The 10,279-nt window shown below is 47.5% G+C and overlaps 2 protein-coding genes across 2 annotated transcripts in view; one reads left to right on the forward strand and one right to left on the reverse strand.

The window, feature by feature from the left end:
* Nucleotides 1–2,663, forward strand: part of LOC119316947 (small nuclear ribonucleoprotein SmD1a-like) — a 3,222-nt gene extending 559 nt beyond the window's left edge. Inside the window, exons 3-4 of the mRNA XM_037591340.1 lie at nt 2,046–2,237; nt 2,329–2,663. Coding sequence (XP_037447237.1) covers nt 2,046–2,237; nt 2,329–2,390 — 254 coding nt within the window. The 3' untranslated portion in view covers nt 2,391–2,663. The remainder of the gene's footprint in view (nt 1–2,045; nt 2,238–2,328) is intronic.
* A 133-nt stretch (nt 2,664–2,796) lies between these two features.
* On the reverse strand, nt 2,797–8,504 carry LOC119316946 (ras-related protein Rab-2-B-like). The gene is made up of 6 exons (XM_037591339.1): nt 8,276–8,504; nt 7,980–8,119; nt 7,143–7,225; nt 6,853–7,057; nt 6,697–6,765; nt 2,797–3,199 (listed from the first exon to the last, which is right to left on the reverse strand). Exons 1-6 carry the CDS (start codon nt 8,319–8,321, stop codon nt 3,110–3,112), a joined length of 633 nt encoding a protein of 210 aa, XP_037447236.1. The 5' UTR covers nt 8,322–8,504; the 3' UTR covers nt 2,797–3,109.
* Between the last annotated feature and the right edge of the window lie 1,775 nt (nt 8,505–10,279).

The following is a 10,279-nucleotide window of genomic DNA, read 5'->3' on the forward strand; positions in this document are numbered from 1 at the left end:
GTGGGTTGTTCACTTGTTTGGTTCGATGCATTTGGCGACGGCGCCAGCGCGGTGTCGCCTGTTTGCTATGACTTTTAAGAAGCCACTTGATTTTCTGTGCAAAGCCTCTGTCCCTGTCATTGGAATCCATGGACATAGCAGGGCTGTTTGTTGGTCTTCAGCGCTGTCATCTGCTTGCTGCCATGTCGAGCTAGTGTGCACTTGAGCCTTCCTTTTAGTCGAATCCTGCAGCTGTCTGTATTTTTTTTTTGGTTAAGCTTTTATCTGTATCTCTTAATGTTGCAACTATTTGTAATTTACTTACTCAGGTTACTAGTAGTAGAAGTAACAAATTCTGATGGGAATTGTTTGATTAATTTCTTGCAGTATCCTGATTTCAGTAGGTAATGTTGCTTATGTCGTGGTAAACCAAACATAGATTGGATAACTGTTGAGCGACGAGAAGATGTTGATGACCAGATGATTAGGTTACCGGATGTTGAAATGGAAATGGCAAAGAAAGTATCAAATGAAACCTAAAATGTACTCCCTCCTTTCACAAATATAAGATGTTTTGGATATTTCAATATGGACTACATATTGACTGAAATGAGTGAATGAACACACTAAAACGTGTCTATATACATCTGATTTAAAAAAAGGTTTTAACATCTTATATTTGTGAATGGAGGGAGTATTTTCTTACTGAATTACCTTTTTCATGTTTTGAATCCCTGGTGGAATATATTAGGTTTTGTAGGAAAATTTCAGGTGGACAGTTTTCTATGCCTTGCTAAGTAAGCTTTAATAGTGTGTATTTTGACATTCGTTCTATAGAAATTACTCTGTCTGGAACTTGATACAAGGTAATATAGCATGTTAAATAAACTCAGCATGTGCTAGCTGTACTTACCTTCATGTTGCGACATGCTTGGTTCTGCAAATCTTTTCATGGTTGATTGTTTAGTCTTGTTTTCCACGTCCATTTAAAGTTACATGCTCTTGGTTGAGACTGTCCCTCTATACGCCTGTCTAATAGACAGGCTTGATAAATCTGGTGACTGAGAGCATGTTAATTCATTTTATAGATTTAATTGTATTTGTTAAGATGTTAAGCTAGTTAATTGAAATGTATTCTGCAAATGTAATTCTGTGCAGTAAAAATGCTAAGAATACAATGTTTCCTTCATGAGCTGGCATCGTTTGAGAGCATGGTTAATAGTATAGCCAACTGCTGCTCTGTATAGTAGTCATGTCATCTATAGCCAAAGTAAAAGCTAACCCATATAATAGTTAACTATAGGCATTTTCTACTTTATCACTACCTGTCCCTTCTCCTTCTCTGACAGTGCTTCTTGCAGCCTGTGCTGAGCTAGCTACTGATTTATAGCCCGTTTCTCTTCTCTCTCCTCCAACTCATCATAAATATGATATGGCACCTCTTATGTCATCCTATTATACTTGCTCCGGAGGGATTGCAGGTCTTCTTAATCGTCTATTCGGCTTAGCAATGAACAGTTTACTATGTTATGAAATTCTAACGACTTCAGATAAGTAAAGTTGATCTTCCTTTTTGAATAATAACATCTGCAGCTGAGACAGCCATGCCGGTTATTGATTTTAGGAATGTCCTCAAATACTTCACATATCCCATCATCGGATCTCACTTCATTAGTACTTTCTGATGTTTCCTACCTGTGATATCTACACAACACAATCACTTGAAATTTGTACTGGATGTAAACCACATGTTAAGGTTGTAGGAAATATTATTTTGTATTTTCAACTTTTTTCAAGTTATTGAGTATCTAATGTGAACATATAGGAGTTTTGCTGGAACGGAGTTCGAAAATGGCATGAGCTGTGTTGTTTTAGTAAAAGTAGTGGATTCTGGTTTCAGAATTGCTAGTCTTGCATTCATATCCATATTTAGTTACAATTAATCTGTCTGTCAGTCCTTTGATATAATTTTCTTTCTCATCATTTTGTATTATGGCCTGAAATCATCCTGAAGTGTATTCATTAGTAGTGTATGCCAGTGTCCTGAGTTCATGCCTATTTTGTAGGCGTCGACATCAGCATGAATACTCATCTGAAGACTGTCAAGCTTACACTGAAAGGGAAGAATCCTGTCACCCTTGACCACCTTAGTGTGAGGGGAAACAACATTCGATATTACATCCTTCCTGACAGCTTAAACCTGGAGACGTTGCTGGTTGAGGAAACACCAAGGGTGAAGCCTAAGAAGCCTACTGCAGGTATGGTATTAGTGTCTTTCTGTGTTTTATTTAGTTTATGTACTATCACTGGCGCCGTTCTCTGAACACCCCTTCCTTCATCTGGATGCAGGGAAACCTATGGGTCGTGGGCGCAGTCGTGGTCGTGGGCGCGGTCGTGGCAGGGGGCGCTGAGCTATGTTATACCTTGGAAATTTTGCACTGCATGCTTGTGTGCAGTGTAATCTGGTTTCCTACTTGTACGGAGCAATATTCTTATTAGAGCCAAGAAGACGTTGATATTGGCTGTACCAGCTGTTCTTGATGTGGAATTATGTTGTTGGTGTTTGACTGATGTTCTAAAGTGTGCTAGCTTTATATTACGGGTGTTCAAAAGTGTACTATCTTTATTTTGCGATTACTGTGTCATGATTCCCATTTCTAGGAAATTTATCTGGGTGCTTGTCAATTTTGTTCATTTTCTCTATTTTTAACAACAATTTGGTATGCCCCAAGCATGTAATATCCGACAAAGTTTAACAATGGTTGTGACTATTGCTATTGGACAAATATTAAATGCATCATCAACAACAAGCACAAATAGCATGGACAAATACTGCGCAATGGAAGTATCAGGGCAAATATTGTGACATGGATAAGGGCAATTGCTGCACAGCCATGTCTGTAGTCTACAAAGCATTATTACATCGAACAAATGAATATCCACACCATTTAGTTACAGACACAAATGGACAGAAACTATAAATGTTTGCTTTACAGAAAGATTGCGCAGTGTAGACAAGCACCATTGATGAACATTTGCTCACCGATTACACCGTCAATGGCGGAAGGAAGGACAACAACCTGGGCAGCTGTTTTCAGTCTCACATGATAGGACTTGGTCGTAAACTTGCTTAACTGCAGCAGCCACCTGATTGAGAGGACGAGCCAGCACCACCTCCGGATGCATTGGGGACAGCATAGCCAACTTTGATTCCGTAGGACTACAGCGAATAATTTAAAAACATTATACATTGAGAACATTAGTTTGGGGGAGGAACAGTGCTAGCCTAGCCAATCAGCGCTACAGGAAATGAAAACAACTACTGTTTCAGAATCAAGTAGAAGAGACGTTCTTAGAAGAAGAATGAATGTAAATCAAACTTTGGTTTCATCTATTCGCCAAGGACGAAAAACTGCATTTATGGGGTATCGAATGGAACAAAAGGAGCTGCCAATGACAAATGAATAAATGGCACAAATCAAAAAATACAGGAAACAAGAAAAGAGAGAATATATAACTGGAGACTCATCTAATCATCTATCCACACTCATCCCCTGATGCTTAGATGATCAAATGCTAAGAGAAGCACATGATCGCACTTCCAATTACTACCTAACACAGAAAAGTTTGTTAACCTGCCCAAGTACACCTGTCCTCCTACCAAAACTTAAATGCTTACAACCTGATAAGATACTGGTAGGAACGCAGACTAAGGCATAGCCTAGTGGTGGGAAGGGGCTGATGCCTTCCCACCCACCCAGGTTCAAGGCTTGGTACTTGCAATTTGGGTTTGTTGCACCAATTATGTTGTAGGGGGTTCCCTTACAGTCTTTCTATCAAAAAGATACTGGTAGGAACTTGTACCCTACCAGGCCTGGGGCGTAAGCAGTAAGGGAAGGAGGGAGCTGGGCGAGGCGATGAGCGGCCGCGCCGGCGGTTGGGCGCCGTAGCGGAAGAGGAGGGAGATGGCGGCGGCGGCTAGGGTTAAAGGCGGCTAGGGTTCCGGCTCCTCTGGGAGCCGGGCAATAGAGATAATAATCTTCTTATTGCTTGATTCCAAAAGGAGTCTTACAGCCTATATTTATAACCTAGATAACTTGCATAAGAATTAACCTAAGATAACTTGCATAAGAATTAACCTAAGATAACTTGTGGGCTAAGATTGCCCGGTGGGCCTAGCTAAACCGGCCATAACACTTCTCCCCGCCTGCACAAACAGCTCGTCCTCGAGCTGTAAGGTGGGAAAGCGCTTGCGGAACTCCTCGAGGCGATCAACCAGCGTCAAACACCTTCTCGACAGCTGGGGCGGCCAGGTCGGCGGCGATGGCGTCCTCCGGAATGTAGTCTGCAACCTCCAGGTAGAAGAGTCGCGGGCAGTCATGGCCGGGCGTGTAGGGCTCGTCGCAGTTGAAGCACAACCCTTGGCGGCGACGCTCGAGTAGCTCGGCTGAGGTGAGCCGGCAGAACGGGCGTGCCGCGATCACGGCGAGGGGTGCCGCAAAAGCCTGTGCAGGCCGACCCTGTGCGGAATCCGGCCCGGGTAGCGACCCAGCGGTCCGGGACGATGATTCCTGCTGGATGGCCACCGCCCGGCGCTCGAAAGCGCGGGGGCGTGGTACATGGCCGACTGGAGATCCTGGGGTCCCCGAAGCTCCACGTCCACGTGGATGTGATCCGGAAGTCCACCGACAAAGAGGTCGGCCCGCTGCTGCGCCGTCACACTCGACGCATGGCATGCCAGGGCCTGGAAACGGTCGGCGTAGTCCTGCACCGTGGAGGTGAAGGGAAGGCGGCCGAGCTCCGCCAGGCGGCTCCCGCGAACCGGAGGCCCAAAGCGAAGGAGGCAGAGCTCGCGGAAGCGCTCCCAAGGGGGCATGGCGCCCTCGTCCTGCTCGAGGGCGTAATACCAGGTCTGTGCCGCGCCGCGGAGGTGATACGAGGCGAGCCAGGTACGCTCCGATGTGAGGGTGCGCTGCCCGCGAAAGAACTGGTCGCACTGGTTGAGCCAGTTGAGGGGGTCCTCCGTGCCGTCATAGGTGGCGAAATCGATCTTGGCGAACCGTGGCGGTGTCTGGGTCGGAGCGCCGTGTCGAGCTGGCTCAGAGGTGCGGAGCAGCGAGGCGGGTGGCGCTTGGTCGGAGTACTCCGGGTAGGGACCCGCGGAGCTGGATGGCCCGCCGAACTGCGGAAACGGGGTCGGCTGCTCCGGAGCCGTGGTGTAGACCGGCGATGGCGAAGACCCAGCCGCCCACGCTGGAAGTGGCAACGGGGAGGGCGGGAGCCGGACCTGATGAATCGGGAGGCCGGTCGATGAGGGTGCCCCCGAGCTAGGCAGGGGCGGTGCCGGTGGTTGGAGCGTCGGTGGCGGGGGGTGGGCGGGGGCGTCGGTGGCCGCGGGAGGGGGTGGCTGCAAGTACCACAGAGGGGCCGCGGCCGGCGTAGTCCCGCCGGGGTGTCCCGCTGGAAACGGCAGCAGGGGTTGCCCGGTGCAGGTCGGCGCGGAGAACGGCTGCAGCGGTCCGGTGGCCGCCGCCTGCGGCATCTGCTGTAGCGGCCAGGGGCCCAAGGACGGCGTCGGCACCAAGGGCCAGAGGGCGCTCCGTACGGAGAGACGCCCTGGGGCGGCCACGGCGTGTGGTCGTAGGCGGCAGGGGGCGCCGTCGGCAGGGGCATGTAGGGCCCGGCCGCGTACTGCTGCTATTGCAGGCAGAGGCTCTGGACGGCGGTGACGAGGTCCTGCAGGGTGGCCGTGACCTGCTTCGGTGTGAAGACGGCGGACGGCGGTGGCGCAGGAGGAATTGTGGAGGACGGCGCGGTCGGGGTCGCGGTGGAGACGGGGCCCGCCAGCGTGGTTGATCCGGCGGCGGACGTCGTCGGCGCGGTGAGGGACGGCGCCGGCAGCATCGGCGCGGTGGAGCCGCTGGAAAGCGCCGGCAGTGGTGGTGGTAGCGACATGATCGGAACTTGGTCTCTGATTACCAAATTGGTAGGAACTTGTACCCTACCAGGCCTGGGGCGTAAGCAGCAAGGGAAGGAGGGAGCTGGGCGAGGCGATGAGCGGCCGCGCCGGCGGTTGGGCGCCATCGCAGAAGAGGAGGGAGATGGCGGCGGTGGCTACGATTCCGGCTCCTCTGGGAGCCGGGCAATAGAGATAATAATCTTCTTATTGCTTGATTCCAAAAAGAGTCTTACAGCCTATATTTATAACCTAGATAACTTGCATAAGAATTAACCTAAGATAACTTGCATAAGAATTAACCTAAAATAACTTGTGGTCTAAGATTGCCCGGTGGGCCTAGCTAAACCGGCCATAACAGATACCCTCTAGACATATTACCAAGATCTATATGGATCTACAGTTGCACATTTTTAAGATCTCTTGGGTCTCACATGGAACAAGCAACATATCCCCAAAGCCATTTTGTTGCATTTTCTTATGACAAGATCTCCAGTAAAAAACTGTTATACTCCCTCCGTTCCTAAATATAAGTCTTTTTAGAGATTCCAATATGGACTACATACGGATGTATACAGACGTATTTTAGAGTGTAGATTCACTCATTTTGCTCCATATGTAGTCCATATTATAATCTCTAAAAAGACTTACATTTAGGAACAGAGGGAGTACAAGTTATGTATGGCACCAGAAGGAGACCAGACCAATATATTTAACTTGGTTATTTGATAAACAGAAAATCCAAGCAATTTAACACTCACCTCATTAGATACATCAAAAACACCATCTTGGATTTTCTTGTATATTGTTCCAGCCGTCTTAATGAATGCCTGCACCACAAAAAGGATGTGAGTTTTCTTTTTGGACACAAACTAAAAAGTGTAATCCCACAAAGCACACTACGAATAAACCATCACCTCCTCAACATTTTGTGCTGTTTTTGCAGATGCTTCCATAAAGACTAGACCATGCTCCTTGGCGAACTGTTCACCCTCCTCGTAGCTGACAGCCCGTCTATGAGACAGATCACATTTGTTTCCGATTAACATCACTGTCATATTGGCATTTGCATGCTGTCTTGCATCTTCTAGCCAGCTCGCAAGATGGTTAAAAGTTTCCCTCCTGAAGTATGGTCAGTCAGGTGGAAGGACCATTAGCATGCAGAAATTTGAACACAAAAAGTGTTGTATTCCCAAACCTACTGTACCTGGTGATATCATAAACCAAAAGAGCACCAGCAGCACCTCTGTAGTATGATCTTGTTATAGATCTGAATGATTCTTGGCCAGCCTGTAATGTGAAGAAATGATAGGTATGAGATGGAGGGCTCTGTGAAGTCGAACTCAACAACCACGGTGGATCCTGGACTACAGAAACATGCAATCCCAAGCAAAATCACATGCCAATTTAGTTAAGCAGTCATCAACAGCAAAACTTGTTATGTAACTAATGAAAAGCAAATCATAACATGGTATGATGAACAAGCTAAAAGAACAAGTATAAACATGAGTGCGAAGCTCTTAAGTTAAGTGGCCACAAAAGGACCCCTTCGGTAACAAACCCCATATTGGGGGGAAATGCAGTCAAACCATTAGAACTTTAATTAAAAAAAACACCTTGGTGAATACGTACTATTTAGACCGTCTCAAGAAATGCATACTAGTAGGTTTATCTGGGAAACACTGGATTACTATAATCTTTTATTAGGCTTTGCAAATATATTACATATTACAACGGAAATTGGTGACCAATAGAGAGATGGAAGTTGGTTTTTAGAATCCGTGCCAAAGCAGCAATGCCCAAATGGGGCATCCTTTTCTGACCAGAGAGAGTGATCCATATCTAACCAAGATAACTACTGTAGTAATATACTGTAAACTAGCATATGACAAGACAATAAAACAAGGAATGTATGCTTCATTTACTCCCGGGGGGCAATACTGCAAGCAGTAGGAGGGAAAATAACTATACTGGCCAAAATTAAATTGCATCTGAATCAAGAGTTGCTAGTTGTAACAGAAAGGGCACGGCGTGGAGCACGAACCGTGTCCCAAATCTGGAGCTTGATGGGCTTGTTGTCGATGGTGATCATGCGGGCGCCGAACTCGACGCCGATGGTGAGGTCGTGCACGGGCTGAAACCTCTTGTCGGTGAACTGCAGCAGCAGGCATGACTTGCCCACGCCTGCAAAAAGAAAAGCAATCACGACGCGCTAAAAGAAAAGCAAGCGGCGCGCATGGGCCAAGAAAGCAGCTCAGCGGCCTCGCGGATCCGATCCTATTCCTACCCAGGGGCCATACGGGAGAGATTCGGGAGGGGCAGGGGAGAGATTTTGCGAACCTGTGTCGCCGATGATGATGTACTTGAAGAGGTAGGCGTACGACATGGTCGATCCCGGCGGCGGCGAACGGATCGGAGGAGCGGCGAATTGCCAAGGATTCTAGCGTCTGATTGGTTTAAGAGAAGGGAGGGGGAGGGGAATTGCGGGCGCTTGTGCAACCGACGCACGCGACAGCTATTTTGATGTTGGCCGACCAAAAACTCGAGAGGCAGCCCACGGTGCGCCTAGCTGGCTGGATGCGCGTGCCACGTTCATGCTCGTCTCGGCCCTTCGCGGCCAAGGAATCCACGTTCATGCTCGTCTCGGCCCTTCGCGGCCAAGGAATCCGGCTGGATCTGCTTCCAGGGGGAAAGTATCAGATGCTCCAAAGCTTGGTGTATTCCCGGTGCTCCAAATTCAAGAAATAATTTTTAAATATTTCAAAAATTCAGAAAAAAATTTGTGAATGTTCATAAGGAATATGACTACAACCCCTAAAAATTTCAGGTCCAAACTCGAAATACACATTTATAAACAAAAAGTTAAAATCCAGATGTAAATAGTATTCATGTTGCCTTTGTTTTTTTAACACTATTCATGCTAGATTTCACGTTTTTGTTTTTCAATGTGCGTTTCAAGTTTGGAGCTGAAATTTTTAGGGGTTGCAGTCACATTGCTTATGAACATTCATAATTTTTGTCGGATTTATTTGAAACATTTAAGAATGTTTTTTTTTGAATTTGGAACATCGGGAGTACCCTAAGCTTGGGAGTACATTAGACTTTCCCTCATTTCAGGTGTTTCTTTTGCTGATTTGGACCATGAAGGTCTCCATTTACTGATAATCCCATCGTCTTGGTCTTCATGCACTAAATTGGCAGCCTTTGGGGATCGCCTTGGGAACTAGTGGATGGCCTTGCTCCCTTAGCACAAAAGAGGAAAGCATTCCCATCCGCGCCTACTGGCGCACCTCTAGCTTCGCTCGTCGCCATGCACATCACCCACGTGAAGGCACAGGGCCGCGTGACTCTACCGAACTGCTCTTGACTTGCACGCCTCCGCAAGAGGCCTTGGGAGGCCGCCTTGCTGGAGGGCTTCACGGGGCTCCTGGTGGCGCTCGCTGACGTGCGCCTCGCGAGGGTCTTGCTCGTGAAGCCCTGGTGGAGGGCCAGCCTTGGGCTTCCTGGCGGGCGCCGCGCACTGGGTCGCAGGCAGACGGGCCTGGGTACCCCCAGTCTCACGGGCACGACAGTAGCCCCCGTGCCAGCGGTGCGCATGACTCCGCCCGCTAGGTGGAGCGAAATGGCGAGGACCCCAACCGCCTGCTATCCAAGCTTGACACGTGGCGCCCGACGAGACGTGGGGCGCCCCACTTCTCCCACGACGCCTCGGCAACCGCCCGGGCTAACATAAAATCTGCATGCGCACGGCGTGAGGCCATCATTGCCCTCTCTATCTTGCATCTCGATTGCTTGTATCTGCCTTGGTATTTCCCAGAAAAGGAGAGGATGATGTAGCACAACAACATTATGCATTTCCCTTAGTTATGAAACCAAGGTTATCAATCTAGTAGGAGAACCAAACAACACTATGTAAAAACTCACTTGCACACAAATAACAAATACTTGCAACCCAACGCGTAAGAGGGGTCGTCAATCCCTCCTCGGTTTTGAGATAGATAAAATCATATGAGATTTGATAAATAGATCTGACAAAACACAAAATAAAATAATAAATAAAAAGTGCAGCAAGGTATTTTTGGGTTTTTAGAATAATATATCTGAAAATAATATGATAGGAAATAGACCCAGGGGCTGTAGATTTCACTACTAGCTTCTCTCGAGAAAATAGCATACGGTGGGTAAACAAATTACTGTTCGGCGATTGATAAAAGAGCAAATAATCATGACGATATCTAAGGCAATGATCATGTATATAGGCATCACGTCTAAAATTAATAGACCGACTCTTGCCTGCATCTGCTACTATTACTCCACACAACGACTACTATCCAGCATTGCATC

The sequence above is a fragment of the Triticum dicoccoides genome, chromosome 6A (assembly GCF_002162155.2).
Source record: "Triticum dicoccoides isolate Atlit2015 ecotype Zavitan chromosome 6A, WEW_v2.0, whole genome shotgun sequence".
Lineage (NCBI taxonomy): Eukaryota > Viridiplantae > Streptophyta > Magnoliopsida > Poales > Poaceae > Triticum > Triticum dicoccoides.